The sequence below is a fragment of the Hemicordylus capensis genome, chromosome 5 (genome assembly GCF_027244095.1).
Source record: "Hemicordylus capensis ecotype Gifberg chromosome 5, rHemCap1.1.pri, whole genome shotgun sequence".
In the NCBI taxonomy this organism is placed as follows: Eukaryota; Metazoa; Chordata; class Lepidosauria; order Squamata; family Cordylidae; genus Hemicordylus; species Hemicordylus capensis.
Window position 1 is genome coordinate 21,560,873 of NC_069661.1, and position 24,446 is coordinate 21,585,318.

General features: G+C 46.0%; 1 protein-coding gene and 1 non-coding gene across 8 annotated transcripts in view; one reads left to right on the top strand and one right to left on the bottom strand.

Annotated features, from left to right (window-relative positions):
- The window catches only part of AFF1 (ALF transcription elongation factor 1), a 208,967-nt gene that overhangs the window by 167,190 nt on the left and 17,331 nt on the right, over nucleotides 1-24,446 (top strand). For all 7 annotated transcript variants that reach the window (XM_053254858.1, XM_053254860.1, XM_053254854.1 and 4 more), the window contains 7 exons: nucleotides 3,546-3,705; nucleotides 8,083-9,033; nucleotides 14,503-14,597; nucleotides 16,860-17,109; nucleotides 19,700-19,791; nucleotides 21,519-21,582; nucleotides 23,979-24,115. In XM_053254858.1, the coding sequence (XP_053110833.1) occupies nucleotides 3,546-3,705; nucleotides 8,083-9,033; nucleotides 14,503-14,597; nucleotides 16,860-17,109; nucleotides 19,700-19,791; nucleotides 21,519-21,582; nucleotides 23,979-24,115 (1,749 nt within the window). The remainder of the gene's footprint in view (nucleotides 1-3,545; nucleotides 3,706-8,082; nucleotides 9,034-14,502; nucleotides 14,598-16,859; nucleotides 17,110-19,699; nucleotides 19,792-21,518; nucleotides 21,583-23,978; nucleotides 24,116-24,446) is intronic.
- On the bottom strand, nucleotides 17,387-17,466 carry TRNAA-UGC (transfer RNA alanine (anticodon UGC)). The gene has a single exon. It is a non-coding gene; the product is annotated as a tRNA-Ala (tRNA).

Genomic DNA, 24,446 nt, shown 5'->3' on the forward strand with positions numbered 1-24,446 from the left:
TCCACCTTCCGTATAGAATGAATGGTTCTTAATACAGTCCATTCATTGGCCTAATTCCTACCACAGAATGTAAGCAACTAGTAATGATTTGCAGAGTTGATGCCTAAGCTTGACACTGATAATTACCCAGTGTCTTTAAATGTAGGCTTTTCCCCTTCATGATGTAGATCGGGCGGGGGGGGGGGGAGAAGAAACCATGTCATGGTTCAGTGCAAAATACACCATTATGGGCAAAGGAAAAGAGTGGTTACATAAAAGGATCACAAAGCCCAAATCAAAACCCAATAGCTGAAAACAGGAGTCACATCTCCTTAAAAAAAAAAAAAATACAGAGAGGATGTCAGAGAGCACACCTCCCACCCTGTCCCCTGACTGTTCCCTTGACTTCTAGTGAAATTCTGTTTTTAAATGACATTTGCAGCTGTGGTTCATGCTGAGGTTTCTCCATCCAGTTCCATATGCATTCAGAATTGCATAGAAATAATAGACAGCTTAAAGTTGTGCCCTCGAGTTGGTGTCGACTCCTGGTGCCCAGAGAGCCCTGTGGTTTTTCTTTGGTAGAATAGAGGAGGGGTTTACCATTGCCTCCTTCCGCACAGTGTGAGATGATGCCTTTTAGCACCTTCCTATACTGCTGCTGCCCGATATAGGTGTTTCCCATAGTCTGGGAAACATACCAGCAGGAATTCGAACCAGCAACTTCTTGCTTGCTAGGCAAGTCATTTTCCCGCTGCACTATTAGGTGGTGGTTTACTGCCACCTAATGGCGGCTTACACACAGTTAAAGTAGCCTTAACTGAGCTAGTCCACTCCACCCTCCATTTCTTACATTTGCATTACAGCAGTATTTGGGGGTTGGCTGCTGTGTTGAGCTGTTTTGAGTTCTGTAATGGTAAGGTTAAGTGTGCTGTCAAGTCATTTTTGACTCCTGGCACCCACAGAGCCCTGTGGTTTTCTTTGGTAGAATACAGGAGTTGTTTACCATTGCCTCCTCCTGTACAGTATGAGACGATACCTTTCACCATGTTCCTATATCGCTGCTGCCCAACATAGTACCAGCGGGTATTCAAACTGGCAAACTTCTGCTTGTTAGTCTAGCATTTCCGCACTGTGCCACTTAAAGTGACTTCTCTAATGGTACCTCTGTTTAATATCTTTCTGTGCAGTCCGTTTATTTTATCTAATTAATTAATTTATATGCTGCCTGACTCCAAAGGCTCTTTAGCACTGAAATGCTCACACACCTAAATTCAAATACATAGTTTGGGTGTCACACAGAACCACAATTGAATCTTGTTTCCATGTGACATTCCCAAACCTTGGGGGTCATGTGGGTGGCTCGCACCCACCCACCCACTCACGGGAGCTTTGGAAGAATCCTCCTCCTTATTGGGTAAAAAACTAGCCAAGATCGGTTGTAATGTCTAAACCAGGTTTCTTTGAAATAAACCAAGATTTGAACCCACAGTTTGCAGTGCGTTTTAGATTTCCATTTGTTTCAATCAGTTTGGTTAGGATAAAACCATGATTGGTTGGTTCAGATATCATGACTGATTGTGGTTTGTGTTTAACTACAGTCAGAAATAGATTTTTTCTGACTTGCACATGGGCAAGAGAGGGGAAATTGCATGCTCTCCGGGTTCAGGGATCTCACACGGTATAATTTAACCATGGCTCTGCATGACATCTGAATCAGCCCATTGGCTGGTCAGAGGGGCAGGCCATAGTTTTGTTCACTCTCTTGTCCCAGTAACTTGTGACACAAGTGGCTGCTTACCTGTATAGCAGAAGGATTCTGGGTCAGTTGTTGAGCATGTTCTTTGCATGCATAAGATCCTAGGTTTAGTTCCCAAAACCTCCAGTTTAGGGGTTGAGTTACCAGGACTGAGAACTGTCTGCCTAAAGCCCTGGAATATCTACTACCAATCTACTAGACCAGGAGTTTCTAGGTCTCCGGTTGTTGTGGCATCAATCTATTCATCTGTTGTGGCTGTGGGTGATGGGAGTTGTAGTCCAGCAATATCTTGAGACCCCAAACCCCAAAACTAGACAATGCTGGCTTAGATGGACCAGTGGTCCCACTTTGGGTATACAACAGCTTAATATATTAGTATGTTAAAGTTTTCCCATGATATTTTGATCTTCACAGAAGTGCTTTCACAATTATTCCCACAGAGTTAGATTCTTCAGGAAGGGGTCCATGAGCATGCGCACGATCAAGGCCGTCTTTTAGGCAGGTCAAGTGGGGTGATTGCCCCCAGTCCCATGCTCTCTGAGGCCCTGCAGCTGGGCCCAACCACCCCCACACTCAGTCACCACTCCTCCTCCCCTGCCCTCCAGTAGCTCCACCGCCTTGTTGTTTGCACCTTTTATGCCACGTGGCCCCCCTCGGCCCCAGCCTGGCCCAGCAGAGGAAGAGACAGCGTGGTGGGCGCCTCCTTCGCTTTGCAGCTGCTAATCCAGAAGGCGAGGAACCTCCTGGGGACAGGCCTGTCCTTTAGGCGGCCAATGTTGGGGGAGAAGTGAAAATCCACCCAGCCACCCACCCGCACTCAGATAGCCAAGACCTATGCATATCACAAGCAGTTCTCTCACCCTGCTCTGGCAAATTCACTCTTACGAGAGGGAAACACCACTGAGATTTTAAAGATGCTGAATGCTGAACTCAGTGCTGCTTTCTGTGCTATTTCTGTGCTTGCTCAAAAGTGATAGAAGAGATTAAGTATCTGTATTTAAGGCTGCAATCCTGCACCTAGTTTCCTCAGAGTAAGTTCACTAAGCTCAGTGGGACTTGCTTCCCAGGAAATCACATCAGGGTGCACACATGCCTCTCATTTAGTCCGGGAGGGAGGCGATCGGACTTCTTAGCACTGCGTGCGCTCTTGAAAGGCAGGGAGAAAGGAGCAGCGGCGGCAGAGTGTGGCTGAGCAGGGGGTACAGCGCACCCTCAGCCCCACACCCTCCTAGTGATGGCCCTGAGCAGGATGCTACATTCTCACAGGTGTCCTGCCATCACTGAAGGAGAAATATACCTGGATGACCAATAGCCAGGCATCTCTCCCTCTACATGTCTTAACAGGAATAATACCAAAAGCATTCCCATTGAGACAACTGCTAGACTGGAAGGGGACTGAGTTCTCTTTGGGAAGGCTCAAAATAATGTATTATTGAAAAGGTTGCTGTAGTAGAGTCTGAGAACTTTAATGTTCAACAAGAATAAACAAGCCCCCCCCCAAGAGACAAAAATTAGGAGGGTTGGAACATGGGAAGCTGCCATATACTGAGTCAGACTATTGGTCCATCTAGCTCACCACCTTCTGGTGATCGTTTCATGCAAACAGTCTCTCCAGAACTCCTATGAAGAATCATTTTGAGTTGTTGAGTGTACTTTCCTTTGGACAATATTAATTTTAAAAACTGACTTCTTCTGGTGAACAATGGTTGACTTTTTCTCCCCTAGCAGTGATGTTTTGGTAGAGGGGGTGGGAGTACAGAAAGATGATCCTTGCTCGTTTCTAATTTTATCTCATGTTGTTGGCTTGCAGTGTCCCACAGTCACAGCCTGAGAATGTGGTGTTGGGACGTTCCAGCAGCCCAGAGTCTGGGAGCACGAGCGACTCAGACAGTTCCTCAGACTCCGAGAGCGAGAGCAGCTCCAGTGACAGCGAAGCCAACGATCCTCCCACAAGAGCCTCCACGCCTGAGGTATTGTGTCCACATTCTTAATGCGTACAGTACAATGTGGATAGCCAATGTAGAGCACCTCTTGACGTTTCAGCCAGTTAAATAGGAGTTCCTGTAGAGCATGTTGTCCGTCCTGCTATGTTACTGCTTCCCTTGCACTCTTTCATAATCCCACTCCATATTGTGTTTGAGCAGAGGCACTTTGCTCTGTGCACCTTTCCTGCTGGGTGCAGAATAACAGCCAGCACATATATGACAGGGAAGGTCGTCTTAGTTATTTCTACCAGGCCTGTAGCCAGAAATTGGGGTGGGGTGGAAAGGCAGAAGAGCACTGTATGTGAATACAAAATGGCCTCAACCTCAATATAAGGCCATTGAGTATATCTGGAGTTATTTAATGCAGTTTAATTCTCAAACTTGGATCCCCAGATAGGAACTTGGGAAGCTGCCATATACTGAGTCAGACCATTGGTCCATCGAGCTCAGTATTGTCTTCACAGACTGGCAGCAGCTTCTCCAAGGTTGCAGGCAGAAATCTCTCTCAGCCCTATCTTGGAGAAGCCAGGGAGGGAACTTGAAACCTTCTGCTCTTCCCAGAGCGGCTTCATCCCCTGAGGGGAATATCTTGCAGTGCTCACACTTCTAGTCTCCCATTCATATACAACCAGGGCAGACCCTGCTTAGCTAAGGGGACAAGTCATGCTTGCTACCACAAGACCAGCTCTCCTCTCCGCTCTTGGACTACAGCTCCCAACATTCTCTGCCACAATGGCCAAAGGCCATTTTTACTCATACATTGTGGCTGAGGGTGATGGGAGATGTAGATGGCTCCCCAGCAGCATCTGGGGACCCAAGTTTAGGAACACCTGATTTAATGTATTAAATAATTTTAGACCAATTTTTAAAAGATAGTGTCCAAGGGCCTGTCAGTCACCCAGTCAGTAAAAATTTGCTAGAACGCAGAAAGGATGAGGAAGGTTTCCTATGGAGTTGGGTAGAATACTGGCTGCAGGTTTTTCCTTATATCTGCATTAAATAAAAAGGTTAGACACTTAACTCTTTTATTTCATCTTCTAAAATGGAAAGCTGAATGTTAAGGCTTAGAATATCCCTTAGTGGACAACATGATGGTTGTCACCACATTATGAAGCCATTTAGATGCAACAACTTAACATGTGCATTGTTTCTGCATGCCACTACAGACCTCTTTAAAAACTGTTTGTTGCAGCCTATATAAAATTGCCCAGCGTGAGCTGCTGCCAATGAATTGTGTGCTGTGTGGCAAAAGCTGCCATGTGGGGCCATTTTAAAGCAGCCTCTGAGTAGCAGTCCTAACATTCTCTGGCCTTTTGGAGAAAGTCAAAGAAAAGAACTGCATCAGTTCATGGATGAAATTTGGATCTCTGTTAAGTATTTGGCTCTGGGCCTTATGATAAAATTTGAATTCTTAGTTCACACCTGTTACCCTCTGTGTGTGCATTTGTTTCTGTGTTTATTGGCCCAATGCAACTTCTTCAGCTCTCGCTTTTTAAAATCAAATTTGGACAGAGCATGTAGAACTTCAGCAGGCATCTGTTGGGAACATTCAGATCTATAGGAAGGGTTCCCCCCCCTCCTTTTTTTTCTGGGACGTGGCTGGACTCCCTGTGGTTTTCCTTGGCTTGGTTACTTGAATTTTGGAGGCCTCCACTGGCCTACTTGGGAAGGCAAAGTAGGAAAAAGCTCATAGTTTCATAATCAAGAACAGGCCTATTTTGAAATGGCTTCAGTAACAAATATGTCTTTCTCTACGTCATTTTTATAACGTTGGGCTTTGTGCCATGTTGAGGGAACCATGGCACAGACTATTCCTTTTGAATGCTTAGAACTGATCATGCTTCCACCATCAAAAAGGCACTGCAGTGCTTTGTGTAGAATAATTTAGAGAGATGCAAAGTGTCTTTTGGGTACCATGTTTGATTGTAGATACATATGTAGTCCTAGTTCTCACTGAGGAGCTGAGTCTCACAATCAGTGAGACCCGCCTTAAGAGGGTTACCGGGGAGAGCGGGCTTAGCCGCTCTCCCTGCAGATGAGCCCGCCGCCCGCCCACACAACTGTCGGTTCTATCACGGAGCCGGCGAGAGCTGCAGGGATCGGAGGCCACACAGCCCCTGGAAGTTCCAGGATGCCCCGCACAAGTGCTTGTTTCAGCCTCCCAGCGGGGGCCTCCTCATGTGTTGCCATGACACGGAGCCACACTGCTGCAATACACGGTCAGAAAGATGAGGTTAACGGAGCACTCGCTCCGTTAACCTCGGCTAAGGGGAGGGGTACTTTGGGAGGTTTGCTGCCAGGAGCCACACGGCTCCCGTGGCAGCAGACGATGGGCAAAAAGTGGGCTAGGCTCCCTTAGCCTGCTTTTGGCTGATCGTGAGAATCTCCTCAATGTTGGGACTCTACAAGTTCAGACTGGAGACCCTAGTGACTTAATGCTTCTCCGTACAAGAAAAAGCCCTGTACCAAGTACTCATAGAAAATTAGTGTTTCGGGGAGAAGTGTGTAAACCTTTCCCCATACATGCTAATTTTCTGTGTGCAGGGCCTTGTAATTTCTCTTCTCTTTTTCCTCTCCTCTCCTCTCCTCTCTCTCACCTGGAGGAGCATTCAGTCACAAGAATCTCTACCTTCTGTCTTAAGAGCCACACCCTGGACACAGGTTGACCACCTGGATGAGAACTGGATCATAGAGTGACCAATGTTTTAGATTCTCTGTCAGTGAGGGAGCTTAAATTTCTTACACTTTTCTTCAAGCTGCTGTGCTTCTGGATCTGAAGAGGTCCAGCCACTAAATGGAGCAGGTAATCTGGGCTTGGAGCTCAATACATTCAGCTCTGAAGGGTTTCCCATGGGCTCCTGATCTCCCTTATAAGCTGCCTTTTCCTGTGGCTTCTTCATCCCCAATGTGAACAGTAAGGGAGGCCTTCCAGAATCTGTTCTATTTCCAGATATTGTAATAGCCACATCCAGTGCTTCTTGGCAGCATACGGTGGCAGGAGGGCTTTTCCCACCACGAGAGAGAGATAGAGATATTTTATTTTATTTTATTTTAATGGAATACCCAGAAGAACAGGAGCACCAGACTTTTGGGGGAGGCATAAATATCATATCCCTGCGGTATTTCTCTTGGCTACCGCACTACTGAGAGATGAACCAGGAAGCTGCATTGTGTCCGGGCCCCTCCTAACAACTACAGCTGGTGCTACTGGGTAGCACACTTCAAGAGAAGGGGGCTGTTTCCCTGGGCTCACTGCAGGCCCCATAAGTGCTGTACCGGTGCTGAAGGGCACACCAAAGAGCTGGGCAGAGGCTTTCCAGCACAGGGATGGCAGACATAAGGCCCTCCAGCTGTTGCTAGACTACAACTCCCATCACCCCCAGATACAGTGGTCAGTGGGGATGATGGGAGTTGTAGTCCAGCAACAGCTGGAAGGCCTCAGGTTGTTCAGCCTTGCCCCACCATCTTTCCTAGTCAACACACCACTCAGAGATGAATTCATTGTGCTGTATTATAATCCCTTGCAAAGCATTTGATTATATAATTGATACGTACTTAAGCTGCTCACCCCAAAGCCTCTTCTGAATATACAGAAGAATGCAGTAGATAGTACCACTTCAGAGTACAGGCAAAGAATGTCATTTGCATGCTCTCTCTGCCTCCCCGCCCCAATGCCCCATCACCCATGTTTTGAGGACATCACTGCAGGTGGTAAAACTAGCACAACAAGGAGAGCTCAGCCTGTCCCCTGTATGCTTCTTTTCTGGTTGGGAAGAGCACCCCCCCCCACTTTTTATCTTTTTTTTAAAAAGCAAAACAAAAAAACAGAGAGTATTCAAAGGTGTGATTTCCCCCTGTCTGCAGCCTACAGTTGATCGAGTCCATTCTGTCACACATAGACCAGGTCTGAGGCACAGGCAAACAGCTTGTTAACTGAGTAGCATTTATAAGAAGGGGGAGCCCAGAGGAGATCTGCCAGAGCCTTTGTTCCTGTTAGTGTGGGTGGTTTGGGGATGGGACTGTACCTCAATGGGAGAGCATCTGTCTGGCATGCAGAAGGCTCCAGGTTCAGTCCCCGGCATCTTCCGGTGGGACTGGGAAAGACTCCTGCCTGGAACCTCGGAGAGCTGATGCTGACAGTACTGAGCTAGATGGATCCAGGGGGTCTGACATGGTATAAGGCAGCCTCTCCAGTGCTACTGGTCCTGAAGCCCTTGTTCAATCCAAAATAGCATTTCTGTTCACAAATTGGTTTTCAGAGCAGGCCTCCGGAAGCATGGTAGAGCTGAAATGGTACACTTTTTGATAAGACGCATGGGCACACAATCAATCTCTTTCTTTAAACCCGTTCTTTCTCCATAGCCCGATCCACAGTCCAACAGATGGCAGCTGAATAACTGGCTGACAAAGGTGAACCAACCAGTGTCTCCCCCTGAGAACTTCCTTGAGGATGATGGTAGCAGGGGCAGCCTCCAGGAGGACAAGGGGCCAGGGAAGACCAGCAGCAGCCACTGTAGCAGCAGCAGCGACAGCAGCAAAAACGAGTGCCCACTCCCCACAGACAGTCGTTCCAAATCCTCCAGCAAAGCCCCTCGGTCTGCCCAAGAGGTCCATCTGCCCACCAAGCGGAGCTACCAGAAGCCTCCTGCGCCCACGGAGGAGCCCGCCCGCCGGCAAGTTGTGGGCAGCAAGCAGCCCAAGAAGTCCAGCAAGGCCCCAGTACAGGAGGAGCCAAAGAGAGGCCTGAAGGTGGAGAGTGAGCCGCCGGGCCCGTACGGGGCTAAGGACCAGTCTTCCAAAGACAAGCCCAAAGTGAAAACGAAAGAGAGGCCGAAGGCCAGTGAGAAGAAGGAACTGAAGCCAGCGCCGTCAGAGCCCTTGGAGAAGAAAAAGCACAAGAGTTCACACCAGACCCCTGTTAAATGTCCAGACCGTGAGGCTGGAAAAGACCATGTGGTGGGCAGTGCCCTAGAGCAGGTGCCTCTCAGTCCAATCACGCAGAGCCCCAGGGTTCCTGCCACTAGCCGGACTGGTGGCGCTAAACAGACGGTGTTTGTCAGAGAGGAGCTTCACAGGGACAAGTTCTTCTTGCCTATCAGGGATAAGAAGTTGCTCTCGCCCTTGAGGGACTGCCCGGCCCCTCAAGCACTAGTGGTTAAAATTGACCTCGCTCTCCTTCTGCGGATCCCACAGCTACCCGGGAAAGGGGCCTGCCCCAAAAGGCGAGAGGTCAAAGAGGGCCACGGCATGAAAAAGCAAGATGTGGAGAAGAGGAGCACAGACGCACCAAGCAAGTCTCTCAAAAAGAGGAAGGTGAGAGGCGCTTCTGGAGTCGTGCAATGTGTCCCTCCCTGAAAGGGAGCCAAAAATAGATTTCTTCCTAAAGCTAGCCAAAAATGTGTGTACTTATTTTTAAAAACTCTTAGCATATTCCCAGGGGTTTAAAAAAAAAAAAGATACTGCCTTTAAAGAAGTTAATATCAAATGGGAATTGCAAGATTCATTCCTTCAGCACTTCATAAGAATAGACTCCGTGCCAATCAACTCCATTCATGACATATACATGGATGGAGTCTGTACTGGCAAAAAAAGGCAAACTTCATGCTAGGAAAATACTGTTGAAAATACAGTGACCAGAACAAGATGTCCTTTCTTTATCTAAATCCATGGTGTGGCCGCATTTAGAATACTTCAGGATTTTTGGGTTCCCAGATGTTGTCTTATTATTAATCAATCAATCAATCAATCAATTACATTTATATTCCACCCCATCCAAATGGCTCTGGGTGGTGCCAGACTACAGCTCCCATCACCCTTTGGCAGTTGTGGCTGGGTATTATGGGGGTTGTAGTCCCAACATCTGGGGACCCAATTTTCTGTGAAGAAAGGCAAAAGCATTTCATACTACTTAGTTTGGGGGAGGAACCCACTAAAATTTATAAAATGGTGTGGAGAGACATTTTTTGCTGCTGTCATAATGCTTGGCCACCAAATGAAATTGGTTAGAATAATTTTGGGACAGATAAAAGCAAGTGCTTCAGACAGTATTTGTTTAATTTGCTATGGAAGGGCCCAAACACTACAAAATAAGCTGCAGAAGCAGCGTTACCAAAAACTTGGGAAAGTAACTTGCAGATCGCTTTGCTCTGCATCTGCTGCAACTTTTGAAATAGGACTCAACAGATCTTGCCCATCAGGAGATCCATGAAGTTTGGAAGTTATATTGAACTAATGATCTCATTGTAGGTGGGATCCACAAGCAAATAAACTAAAGCAAAAATGCAATTTGCCTATAAATATGGCATACGGTGCATACAAATACGATAAATATTTCTATACAGCTTTTTAACAAAAGTTCTCAAAGCAGTTTACCTAGATATAAATAATTAAATTAAATGGCTGCCTGTCCTTAAAGGGCTCACAATCTAAAAAGGAAACACAAGATAGACAGCAGCAACAGTCACTGGAGGGATACTGTTCTGGGGATGGATCGGGCCAGTTGCTCTCCCTCTGCTAAATAAAGAGAATCACCACTTTGAAAAGGTGCCTCTTTGCTCAATTAGCATTCCAGTCTTTTTACAATAATTCAGCAGGGAAGAGAATGGTTGAATGTTGTCAAGCACTTATAAGGTTCACATCCAACATTAATGTCTGCGGACACATCTTGAGTAGTGGATCATAAGATGCAAATTTCATCATTTTGGGTTGCAATCAAGTTGCATGACAGAGCAAGCCTGCACAACTTGTGACTCACCAAGCGAATCGCATTGTAGCTTGCCAGGTATATGTGTTTGCAGTCCGAAGCTTGACGGCAAAAAATAGGAGGCTTTTCAAGCGGCCATTGGGCTGTGTTCGGCTTTGTGGGTTGGGCAGGCCTGGGCTAGGGACCCCGGACACTTATAGGATTCTCCAGGGGTTAAGATGTCTGCAAAACGAGCCACTGACAAGCATTTGACCCCAGAGTAAAGTGGATTTAAACTGAAGTTGTGAACCTTCCAGGCTTCAATGTTGTGTTGGGAGTCTGGGGCGATCATTTCATGAGGCAAGATGAGGCAATTGCCTCAGGCAGCAGACAATTAGGGCACCAGCAGGGTGGCAGGATGCCCCTGTCTCCACCATTGGAGCAGCTCTTCTTTACAAGGTGTGGTTCTCTGCACCCTCCTTGAAAGAGGAGACTGCTGGCAGCCTTCCCTCCTCCCCACACCACTTTCAAAGCTTGCATGGACCAGTTTTGAAAAGGAGCTGTCTGTCACCAGGGCCTCAGGTGCCACAGTACCTTGGGTTCCTCTTGCAAAGAATTGTCTTCCTTCTGAAGAAACCAACAGAACAGTATGGTCTTGGGTTTGGGCTGTTTGGAATGGTTGAATTGCTTGGTTGGATGCTGCAGATACTTTTAGATAAAAAATACCTGAGTAAATCAATGAGTTGGCTTGAACAGTTGATATGTGTAGTAACTGCTTGCTGTATTTACCCAAATAGAAGGTGGCGCTGAATGTAAGACGATGTCTTAAAAGGTAGAGGTTAAATACAAAAAAGAAAGAGGACTCCGAATCTGACAACCCCCTCCCCCCATAATTAACAAGAAAGAACTGGGGGGACTGGGACCTTGTCTTAGATTTGGGTAAAAATGGTAGTAGCTACTACTTGTAGTAGTTGCTCCTCAGCCTTATGGCTTAAGTTTGTGTGCCTCACTCCTCTGCTTGCTTGCTTTGCATTTTGCAGTATATTCTCTTTGAACTTACTCATGAACTTCTGTCCAGCCCTGACACGGAGGCTGGTATTTTTCTACTAAAGTAATGTTGTGCTGTCGAGTCGGTGTCGACTCCTGGTGACCACAGAGCCATGTGGTTTTCTTTGGTAGAATACAGGAAGGGTTTACCATTGGGGAGTGTGTATAAAAGCTGTCTCAACCTCAACCTCTCCTGCTCCCTCCCCTTATATCTGATTCCTGTTAAAATGGCTTTAGGGAATCCACGTGGGTTTAACTCTCTGGTGTGCTTTTTCCTTTTGGCAAACAAAAGCACGGTTGCCTGCCACTAATGACTTGGCCAGAAGGAACTTTATGAGTTGCAGCCTCTCTCTTTCTGCTGTCTTATAATTCATATTCACCATCATAGCCAAGAGCAGGTTTAAAGAAGGCTTTTTTGAACTCCTGTAGGTTAAACACTCTGTTTTTGCCACCTTTGGTCATGATGGAGTAGAGGTTTCTTTTTAGCTTGGACCCTGAATAAATTATTTGGACCCCCACAATTTTTTTTTTAATGGAATTCCAGCTTTGTCCCCTGAATGATATAGAGAATGCCAAATATGAGGTTTCATGTTGGTAGTCATTTTACTGCTTGTGATTTTATGAGCAACATTTGGGATTGGGTAGAAAGCATTATGCAAGTAAGTTTTGTTTTTAATTGCCCATCAGCTATAATATAATGGAAGGAACGTGAGGTCGATGAAGTTCCTCTCTGTAGATGGATCAAGGACCTCTCTAGTGGCAACTACTCTTTAAGAGGAACCGTGGTTCAGCCCAGCAAGACCTGAAAAGCAGTATCGGCTCCACAAGCAGGCCATCATATTTTCAATTTGAAGAAGTAGGACACCCTTCCCACCATCTTAAAAAAAAAAAATTAATTAAAAAGTACAAAGGCCAAGTATACTAGTTGGCTTGAACAGAGGCAGCTGCAGTGGTGGCAGTACGCCTGGCCGCTGGAGCAGTGGAGGCCAGGGCTACTAATTGGCTTGAGTGGGCTGGCGGTGGCAGTAGACCCAGCTTCTGGTCCACTGGGAGGCCAGGTCCAACCATTGCTTTGAGCAGGGGGGCGCCCCACCAAGTAGAGCTGGCTGCTCAAGTGACAGAGGCCTCTTGTGCACAATAGGCAGACCTGGCTTCTTGTGCTGGGGTAGCCCTTGCAATTGGTGCAAAGGTGGTCAGGTCTACTTGCTGGCGTCCTTGGGGTGGCAGCCCTGGCCTCTAGGAACCAGTAGACCTGGCCTTTGGCTTGAAGGGGGCATGGTCTACCAGGTGGCTCACACATGGGAGCGAACACAGAAGATACAGATTGCTTTTCCTCGAGGACATTCTTCTCTTCATGGAAAGGACATAGGAACAGCCCTGCTGGATCAGGCCCATGGCCCATCTAGTCCAGCGTCTTGTTCTACACAGTGGCCCACCAGGTGCCACTGGAAGCCCACAGGCAGGAGCTGAGGGCAGGCCTTCTCTCCTGCTGTTATTCCCCTGCAATTGGTATTCCAAGACATCCTGCCTCTGAGGCTGGAGGTGGCCTATAGCCCTCAGACTAGTAGCCGTTGATAGACTTCTCCTCCATGAATTTATCCAGACCTCTCTTGAAGCCATCCAGGTTGTTGGCTGTCACTACATCTTGTGGCAGAGAATTCCCCAAGTTGATTATGCATTGTGTGAAAAAGTACTTCCTTTTGTTGATCCTCAATTCCTTAGCAATCAATTTCATGGGATGACGCCTGGTTCTAGTGATACGCGAGAGGGAGAAAAATTTCTCTGTCAACTTTCTCCAGATCATGCATGATTTTATAGGCCTTAATCTTGTCACCCCTCGGTTGCGCTCCTCCACATTCCCCCCTCTGGGGGAAATGGGGATGTATGGCAGCCCTACATACAAGGCTTGGGCAAAGGGCTCCTTAACTTTCTCCCAGTCTGGCCCGAACAACAGAGGCTTTGACAGAGTCCTCTCTGTGGGCCCCTGTGTTCTGCCTTGTGCTCAGAAATGAGTTTCTGAGGCGCATCGTAAAAGGAAAGATTAGCAAAAGCCTCTCTTGCAGAGCACACTCCAGTGGTATTTAAAGTAAGTCCCATTTAAATTCTGCTGCAGTGTGAGTCCTTTGCCTCTGTTTGGCCTTGAGAGAAAGTGCTGACAGTGCAAAACTACTGCTGGTTCTCAACTTTTACAGCCCTGAGCAGCCTGGGATCTGGTGACTTTAAAGACTGCCTTCTCCCAAACATTCCCTGCCTTGCATGGCAGAGGTCTTATTTTGTGTGTCCTTCCCATCAGCTTGAGGCTTAGCAGTTAGCCACAAGAAAAGGGACCTTTGCAGTGGTGGCCCCATTGCCTTGGAATTCCCTCCCCAGAGAGATTCATCAAGGCTTACTTTTTGTGGAGGCTTTCAGCAGTGGCTGGTGGTTATTTTGTGCTGCTGCTGATGTGGGCCTTTGTTGGCTATTCTAACATTAGACACCTCAAATGTTATTGTAAAAGGAGAGCAGACTATACATTTGAACCATTATATATATATATATATATATATATATATATATATATATATATATATATATATATAGTGTGTGTGTGTGTGTTTGTGTGATAGTGGGAGAAGCGGTCTTTCGGGGTCAAGGGCTAGGTTAGATAGAAAGTTGGGGGGGGAGAGATGTTGCCTCTGAGCCTCCATTTGCTTATACCCCAGTTCATCTGGGGAAATGGGTACACAGAACTATGTATCCCTAGTTGATTGCAAAAAATAATAATGCATGCAAACTGGTGCTGCCCGTGTGGGTCTTCCCTAATCCACCTGCCAGGGCTGTACACTCCTAGATCTGAAAGGAGATTGATGAGAGTGTGGAAGATGAGAAGGAGCAGGGGGAGATGGGCCACAGCTGGGTTTAGTCTTTCAGTTTCCCACTAGATAGCCGACTGACGCAACTGCCGGTTGCTTAACAGGCGAATGTGCTCGCAGTTGCTGCTTCCACTGTATTTGCATGCAGTTGAATTAGGGTCCTAGTCTTTAGCATCAAGCTCTGCCTTTGTCTTATATCAGCAGGAAGATGCGCTGAGAGATGATCAGAAAAAAATCAAGCTGGAGAAAGAAACCAAATCGTCCTCATCAGGTCATAAAGATTCAAGTAAAAACAAGTGAGTACAAAGCTTGATTGCTCAATAAATAAGTAAGGCAAACAAAGTGGAGCAAAGCCATCCCATCTTGTACTTTGAACTTTTTGTCTCTGACTCGGCTAAAATGCATCTCAGTAGAAGCTGGTGTGCGGCGTGGGTATGGCAACTGACTGAGTGTTAGGAACCCATCCTAATCCACTGCTCCTCTCCTGATACACAGTTGAGACTCTCTCTAAGTGATGTCAGACCCAGAATCCCAAAATGCATGTTACACGTGTGTTAGCAAGGTTATCAACATAACATTGGTTCAAACTGTTTTCTCTCTCTGAAGTTTTCTGAACTACCTAGTAATTTCCATGGTCCATAGTGTTCAGTGCTGAATATCTATCTCCTGATCTAACTAGAGTATTGTGAGCATAGAAACACACACACATAACCCTAGCTGAAAGGCACACACCTGACAGCTATGTGCACAATTACCAAGTTGGGCTCACTAGTCGGAGGCCAGACTGTGGGGCAGTTCCAAGGGTAATGGAATCAAGCATGTTTTCACTTTTTCCAATGACTGTAGCCTTAAGCAAATTTCCAGGTGGATATTATATATACCCACTGACAAGAGAACATCTCCTACTATAAGGCCATATTTTTACAAAATTCTTAAATGTTATAGTGTCTGAAATAGGCATTGGTAATGGAATCAGAAATTGTTCAAAAAATTCTGATTCCATTACTGGCATATTTTGCATGTTTCAGACACTATCTATAACATTAAAGCATCTTGTAACAATATGCCTTATGGTAGGAGATGTTCTCTTGCCAGTGGGTTTATGTTTCTATTTTGTTTTTTTAAAAAAATATCAACTTGGAAATTTGCTTATGGCTACAGTCATTGGAAAAAGAGATATCATGCCTGATTCCGTTATCCTTGGAATTGCCCAGAGGCATGGACAGTCCTGATTAAATATGCAATGGTGTCAATCAAATGTTTAGAACATGGACTTTCTGACTGATGATTGATTAGCACTATCTCTCCCTGGGGGCTGTGTTACATGCAGCCCTGGTTTCTGCACACATAGAGATTTGGATCAGGTCTTAGTAAAGAGTAATTATGATAATATATATTCACACTTGTAAGTATAGCCATGTTCACATGTACAAGTAAAATGAAATCATTGGTTTCATGAAGGTCTGCCACTCTAGAGAATGTTAGGCTGGGGTGCGTAAGACACAGAAGTTCAAGTTCCAGCTGTGCCATGAGATTTGCAGGATATTGGGCAACCTATCCAGACTTGACACTAGAATTCACCAAAAATAAAATATAAAAGTCATATTGAATCTTGCACTTATAGTATTTCTGGGTTCTGTTATGTAAACTGTAGTGGCCGTACTGGAGTCGGCCACGCTGAAACTCTTACACTTCATACTTCATATTTTGGATGAACACTTCTGCACAGGTCATTTTCACTGTTGTACTTATATCAGCATTTTGTATTCTGCCAGATATTTTGTGCCAAGCCGTTTTGTGCCAAGCCGTTGCTTGTAATCTTACCCAATCTAGCAGTATCCGCAGCAGTGCAAAGAGCAATGTGTGTGCAGGAAGATGTGTTTTGAGATCACAAACCCTACGTTATGGATGAAGTTGAGTGCAAATGTTGTCAAACAGCATCATTGCTCTTAAACGGAAGTAAGGAATTGCAAATCATGAAGCAAATGGCTGGACTTTCTATGATGGCACATGTGAACAACTACTTTTGAAGTGGAGGGGGAACTTCAAAAATAGCTTCTGATATGACATCACGGGTAGATAGAGGATGGTCTCTGATGTTCAGATAAATCAAAGAGAAATCTCACTGAGAGTGCTTAAATCCTTGGGTCTGCTTGAAGGAGCTCTTTGGATCCCAGCCATAGTGGGAAACAAATGGTTGTGCTTTGTAGCACTCAAGCTTAATCAAACTCTTAACAAGCCTACACTTCATCAAATCATGCAGCTCTAGTTTTCTTCGAGAGGCAAACCTGACAATGTGGTGTTCTGTGCACGTCGGGCTTTTTCTTCTGCCTATTATCAAGTTTAACAAATCGCCAGAAAGTCCCCGAGTCCTGTCCCCACCCCCCGCCCACTATGAAGGCGTTGTCAATTAGCTAGCTAGCATTTTTTCCATCTCCCACTAAATAAACAGAACTGCTGCATAACACATTTAAATTGGGGGTTCCCCCACTTGCTCACGCTAAAAGCTTCACAGCAAACTATACCACTGAAAAACTGATTTGGTTCTCTGTACCTAGGATTTCAAAACCGTCTATGGAGACGCCGAGGAAAGAGATGCCACTGCCACCACCACTGTCTCCCACGCAGCCGGCTCAGAAGCCAGCCAAGACAGCCCAGAAGAGGCCGAAGAGCGAAAGCGGTGCCTGCAGCCAGCTGCCTGGTCCCAGTATTGGCACTGCCAAGAGCAAGGAAAGCCACAAGGATTCTTCATCCTCCAAGCACAGGAAAATGGAGGGGAAGCCTTCCGAAAGCTCAAAAAGCAACAAAGTAAGTTGAAACGCCCAGTGACGTAGGAAGATCTCTGATATCAGTTCAGACCTTTGGTACTTCTAGCTTGGTATTGTCTGCAGCAGGACTGCACAACTTTGCCCCTCCAGATGTGGGCATACAACTCCATTCATCCTTGTCTATTTGCCACCATGGCTGGGCATGATGGGAGTTGTAGTTCAGCAACAGCTGGAGGGCTGAAGTTGTGCATCCCTGGTCTATAGTGACTGGCAGCAGGTCTCCAAGGTTTCAGACAGGGATCTTTCCCAGCCCTACCTGGAGATGCTGCCAGGGATTGAACCTGGGTCCTTCTGCATGCAAGGCAGATGCTCTACCACTGAGCTACGGTCCATCCCCAGCACGAGACCCTCCTGGCCATGTAGGTATGCTGCTTAACCCCTGCTAACTGGGCAAAGAGGCACCTTTTTAACGTGGTGATGCTCTTATATTTAGCAGGGGAAGAGCAACTGGCCCTATCCACCCCCAGCACAGTACCTCCAGTGACTGTTGCTGGTGTCTATCTTATGTTTCTTTTTAGATTGTGAGCCCTTTGGAAACAGTGCTCCATCTTATCTATTATATTGATTCTCCTGGGTGTGCCTTGGAATGTGCGTCCCAGAGCCCAGCTGATTGGCTGGGCAGCAGACACACCTGATTGGCTGAGGCACATCCAGGAGGATTGGTTGCCGCGGTGGCCCAGCCATGGAGGTCAGAGGTAGCAGGTCCAGCCTGGCTGCGGAGGCAAGGCCCAAGAGGGGGGAAAGAAAGTGGGGGGGGGGCAGAAGTGGCAGTGGGGAGGAGAGGTGGCTGGGCCCGGAAGCAAAGACTGGGGCAGAAGCGGGGGGTGGGGGGAGGTAACCGTTGGCCCCAAAGAGTGCACAGATGCTCTGTGCGGGGTCGGCTAGTTTATTTATTATTTCTCTATGTAGGCTGCTATGAATTTTTTTTTGTTGAAAAACAGTATATAAATATTGGTTGTTGTTGTTAACTTAAGACTCCTCTGGGGACCAACTGCAGAAGTTTCAAATAAATGTTAAATCCCTTCAGCATGTTGCAGGCAGACATTTCTGTCTTATCTCCTTCTCCATTACTATATAATTCACTTGTGGAATTTGCTGCTATGATATGTGGTAAGGCAGCTTAGAAGACTTAAAAAAAAGAATTGCATAGATTCATGGAGGATTATCTGTCCATGGCTATTGGTCATGGTAGCGAAATAGAACCTCCATGTTCCAAAGCAGTATATCAGAAGCTGAACTAACAGTAGAATTGGCAGGTGCCTTTTATATCATGCTTATGAAGTTTTTAGAAGCCTCTGACTTACTACAGTTAGAAACAGGAAGCTGGTTTAGATGGAACTTGGGCCTGTCTAGCAGGGCTTTTCTTACATTTTTATGACCATTTTCTAAGAGAAGTTTCAATTTTAGGGGCAGATTTACTACCCGTACAAAATTGGTCTTTAAATGAAGTAATGAAAATGAGGCCATCTCCTTTTCTCACTCCCTAAAAAAACCAAACCCATCTGTGACCTGGATCTGCACAAGTGGGCAGTGGGTGCAATTTAGTAGTAGAACACCTGCTTTGCATGCAGAAGGTCCAATCCCTGATTGAATCCCAAGATTCAATCCCTGGCAGCATCTCTGGGTAGGGCTGGGAAAGTCTCCTGTCTGAAATCCGGGACTGCCACTGCCAGTCAGTGCAGACCAAGGGTGCGCTACTTTGGTCCTCCAGCTCTTATTGGACCACAATTCCCATCATCCCCAAGCACAGTGGCCACTAATCAGGGATGACAGAAGTTTTAGTCCAACATCATCTGGAGGGCAGAAGTTGTAAACTTCTGGTGTAGACAGTACTGACCTAGAGGCAGCAATGGTTTGACTCTGTAGAAGACAGCTCTTTATTTTCCTATTAAGTTATCTATTGTAGGGGTTTTCCAACTTTGGACCCTCAGATGCTGTTAGACTATAACTCATAAACCCCTTTGTGGTTGGGGATGATGGGGATTGTAATCCAACAACATCTGGAGGCCCAAGGTTGGTTGACTATTGGTCAGTCTCTCAGGTTACAAATCTGTTTTGAGTTTGCCACATGTTTGTGATCACGCATTTCACGGCTTTAGAGACAAGGGGAGATGTAGCTAGCTGGTCACAGATGTTCTCTTTAGCCTGGCATTTTTCAGAGCTCTTTAAAATAAGCGTAGCAACTACTGTCGCTTGCCACCACCTTAAAAGAAGCCAGCGTGTGGGCAAACAGCAGAGAATGCTGGGATAGTATTACTTCCTGACATTGCCGGAGGCAAAGTATGTTGCGGCTTCATGCAGAACGCCTCACTGTGGGCTTTTGTCCTGCATAACCATCAGGTTTGGCTGCAGTACCAAGAAAAACTTGTGTCTTAATTTTTTCCACACTCTAGAAAATTCATGGCATGTTGAAGCCTCGCTAATAGTAAGCCAAGTTTCCTGACTCCATAAAAAGGTGGAGAGAGATGTCCTGGGACAAATAAAATGCATGCTCATCTTGGAAAGCAAAAGTTTTGTTGTGACTATTTCTTCATACCTCTAGCTGACATCTTTCCTCTCTGACCTCCCAGGGATCTGCTGAGGATGTTCCAAACCCTTTCCCAGTGCCTTCTTTGCCAAATGGTACCTCCAAGCCAATGAAACCTCAAAGCAAGCCGCACAAGTAGGAATGCACACTCTCGCTCACTCTCTGGTTGGGACATGTTGTCTCTCTGGTTCTCACTGGCCCTCCTTGTTTCCTCTTCTTGAAAACAACTTAACTTGCCTTTCTACTCAGAAAAAAAATCTTGTGCTCTCTTCCAAGTTTTTGCAGAGTCCACATGGATATCGTTTTGCTCCTCCGTTTCACGCTTTTTCCTCATATGGCCTGTACATGTGGAGAATAATCCACTTCAACGCACTATAACTTCTGATTTAGTCTATATTTTTCAGAGGCTGTGCCTGAAAAAGACTAAAGGGTCTTAAAATTCTTTTAGAGCAGCCCTGCGTCTTTGCCTGGGCCAACCCCAGTTTCTGGCTTTGTCTATTTTTACTATTTACATACTTTTCCAGTACCTGCACACTTGTGTGTTGCTGCCTATCCCCCCACCTTTCTGCCCATCTTCTCCGTCCACCATAGGTTGTCTCCTTGCACGAAGTTCTGCCAAACTCCAGCCCCTTGTACTGCTGTGCTTCTGCCCACCTATGCCTCATCACTGATAAGATTAGTTATTGTTTGAACTGAGTTGAGATTACTCAGTGGTGTGATCAATGGAGGTGTGGTTTTCTAAGGTGGGGCCCCTTATTCCATATGTTATGCTCTTATGGACAGAGGTGTGCAAGCGTTTAAATCTAATTTTTGGAAACCTCCCACAATCTGAGCACAGGTTCAAATGAATTGTGTCAAAGGAACTTGAACTTGTGCTCAGATTGTGGGCCTTAAATTCTGGAACTGCTTTCCTGTTAGCCAGCAGCGTTGGTAACTAAAAACATTTGTTATAAACGTGGAATCTCCAATCTGTAGATCCAGTCATTGGATTGAGGACACGTCTGCCCTACCACTTGGAGATAAAGCAACACAGAGTTGCAAAAGGAAACTCATTTTTCTGACTGGGCAAAGCATGAGCACATGCTTCTGTGATAATTTGCCTCTTAGTCCTAATAGTACAAATTAGTGAGACTGCCCTTAATTACCTCCTGGCCTTCCTTCTCCTCCCCGCCCCCGCCCCCACTCATTTTTCCCTTCACAGTCTTACTATGAATCTCTTCTTCTTATGTTCTTATGCATGTAGAAAATTTGCAAAATGGTTGAGAAATGCTTAGCCTAACTCCCTCCCTCACATGTTAGTTTGTGGTATGTAGGAACACTCTTGCTGTCTGAAGTGGGCATGGGTCAGAACTATAAAAATTTCATTTTAACCTGTAGCTCTAGCACTTGAGAAATTATGGGAGAGGAGACCATTTATTTGATACTACAAGCCCAGTCCGTTAATGCATGTAATCTAAGGCATGTTATCCTTGGCAAATTTTAATGGGATCTAGGAACCAGACAATGGACGCTTGACAAAAATTATCAGACTTAATGATGGACATTGTGAAGGGGTGGGGTGAGGGTAAATAAGTTTATCTTTATAACCTTTACAATTAACGTATTTGGAATCAGGGCTGCTTTGGGGAAATATTTTATTAAATAACATCTCTGAATATCCTAGTCTAGGCCCCACAGTTAAATTTCTAGGCGCCATGGTTTCTCGGTGCCTGAGAGTTCTTAAACTTGGATTTAGAAGTTTGGCTCTTGTTTCATCTTGGATGGGGATTTGTAGATTGGAGAGCAAAGCTTGTGTGTGTGTCTATCTACCATTACATGTATTTTTATTTTTTAAAATCCTCTCTGTCCGTGTCTTAATTTAGACAACATCCGGTGGAATATCACTTAAAGGAGGCCAAAAGGCTGAAGCACAAAGCCGATGCAATGGTAAGTCTTTGACCTCATGCTGGATCCACAAATAGCCAGTTAAGGAAATTTCCCTGTGATTTTTTTTTTTTAAATCCCATTCAAGTGAATATAGTTGTTTCCAAATGATGTATTGAGCTCTAGCAATAATCCCAGCCACTGGGCAAATGCAGGAAAGGGATCCAGTTCTGAAGACATTAATGAAGTAGAAAGGAGTTGACTTCTTTCCATTTTGTGCTTTGCTTTTGTAACTGCACTGAAAGTTATATATCTTGCTGCTCCCATTTTACAGAAGGGGACTGAGGTAGAGGGAGCATGACTTGCTCATAGCCACCCAGTGCGCTTTGTTGTAAAGGTTGGACTTGAAGCCAGTTCACCTAGATACATGTCCATGTTTCCGATCACCTTCACTATGCTAGCTCATCTGAGCTAATTCATGGTTACCTCTGAACACATTCTTAGTTAAGGTTATCAGTATACCCTTGATAGTTAAGTTGGTACTTTCGGGAATATCTGTTGACCTTGGAAAGTCCTTTAATTGGGAAAGACTAGCAAAATGCCTGTCAATTTAGCAAGCGGTGGGCTGATGGAGGAAGGAGTGATAGATTACATGGACCTTGGAGCAGAGAGAGGCCTCTGACCTGGCCGTTCATAGGTCCTTCATCTCTGATGCGATGTCTGCCTGTTCCACCAGTGCAGGCTGCCATTTCTATGATTCTTATGAAGGGATTGGGGGAGCGCCTTTAGTCCTCCACAGGCTGTGGTCACAGAAAGAATGTGTACACACACAAAAAGCCTGTCTCCCTAACAGGCTGGTTGAGACACCAATTGTGGGGAGTGGGATGTCTTCTTCCTCTGGCAGTGGCAAGCACTGTAGCTGATAGGCTGAGAGGTGTGCAGTGGGTCTGAAGAACCAGAAATATTCCACCTCTCTGCTCTCCATTGCTCTGCCTTTCTCACTTTGGAAGGCTTCCCTTGGGCCATATGTGCTATTTGCTAGCATATGTCCTAGCAAGGTGGCCATCCCCCTGCTGGATCAAGTCCAGCATCTTTCCAACAAGGCACATATGTATTAAGTATGTGCAGAAACTGTAGAACAAACCCTGAAATTTGCTTTGAATCTTAGTTGCTCCTTTGAGGATCCCTGAAATTTCCTTCAAATTCCACTTCTTTGGAAATTTCTCCTCATCCTTAGCTTGAATACAACCTATATAATCTTTGCAAGTAGGGTTTGGGGCTGCATAGGTCTGGCGCCACTCACCCCGAGGCAACTGGCAAATGGACGACTGGGCATGCTGGAATGGGACTGAATATTGGGGACTGCTTTTTTATGCATGTAAAGGGTTGGCTGATATTTACCCCTTCATATTGCTGAACATTTTTCATGGTACGGCCACATATGCAGTTGGCCAGGCTTCACAATTCCTTTGCTAAACATGGAGCTAGAGGAGGGCTACCCACAAGCAAGGCTGCTTTGATGGACTGAAGATGTGTTAGGGATGTCTGTCTGTGTCTGCTAACTGAATGCATTTTGGATGCTTTGAAAGGTCATGTTTGCGTGCCGTGAAGCTTTTGACACATGCTGGCTTAGGCATGTGCCTGCATCAGCTTTGCATATTCACTGGTGAAAGTGAAGTCTTTGGCTTTTCACTAACCCTTGGACTTTCTCTTCCTCCCTGCTTAAAAGGCTAAAAAGCTTTTCCCTGATTAGAGAGGCAGCCTTGTGGTACAGCAGCATTTACCTTAAGCAGTAAAGAAGGCTTTACCCCTTCAGTGCATCAGTCTCTGAGTGCATGGTGCTCCACAAAACTATCTGATCAGGCTAATAACAACTGGGAAGCATGCTTAGTGCTCAGAAAGGACATGTTTTCTTTTAACCGGGGTTCCCACCCTTGAGTCCCAGATGTCATTGGAGTACAACTCTCATTATCCCCAGCCACAATGGCCAAAGGAGTTGTACTCCAATGACATCTGGGGACCCAAGGTTGGGAACCCTCACTCTAAACTGTCTTGGCCATTGGCAGTGCAGTTGGGAATGATGATATTTGTAGACCAACAGCAACTGGGGACTCAAGGCTGGGAACCCTTGCTCTGAACTGTCTTCAGCATTCGGCCATTGTGGCTGAGGGGAGTTGTAGCCCAACATCATCTGGGGACTCAAGGTTACTGTAAACTGCCGTGCTCAACTCTGTGTTAAAACTCCCACTGGTGCAGTGTGGTTGTGTTCTGGAGGCTCCTCTCTGAAGCGCAAATGTTCCATTTATTTAGTAGGGGCAGGGTAATGCTTCCAAACTGGATCAGAGTTTACTGGCATTGTGAGGTTAGAGATTTTCATTTCAAAGTCTGGGTGGCTACCCAAAGACTTAAGTACACCAAGAGTGCCCATAGCTGACCTGTGCTCTCCTTCTCCCTAACAGACGGACAAAGTTGGGAAGGCCTTCAAGTATTTGGATGCCGCCCTGTCCTTTATTGAGTGTGGCATTGCAATGGAATCTGACACCCTCTCACCAAAGCCAGCCTATACCATGTTTGCAGAGACCATCGATCTTATCAAGTAAGTGGGAAAGTGATTTCTGAGGGATAGGAAGCTGCCTTCTACCAAGTCAGACCATTGGTCTGACAATAGCTCACTGTTATCTACACTGGCTGGCAACAGCTCTCCAAGGTTTCAGGCAGGAGTCTTTCCCAGCCCCACCTGGAGATGCCTGGGAGGGAACCTGGCACCTTTTGCATGCTAGTATACAGATACTCTTCCACTGAGCTGTGGCCCCATCTTTTAAGGTGGGGGTAGACAACCTTGTTTCTGCAGCTGCTGTTGGATTGTATGGGAGTTGTAGTTCCATATAGAGAGCCATGGTTGCCTACCCCTGCCCTAAGATGAATAA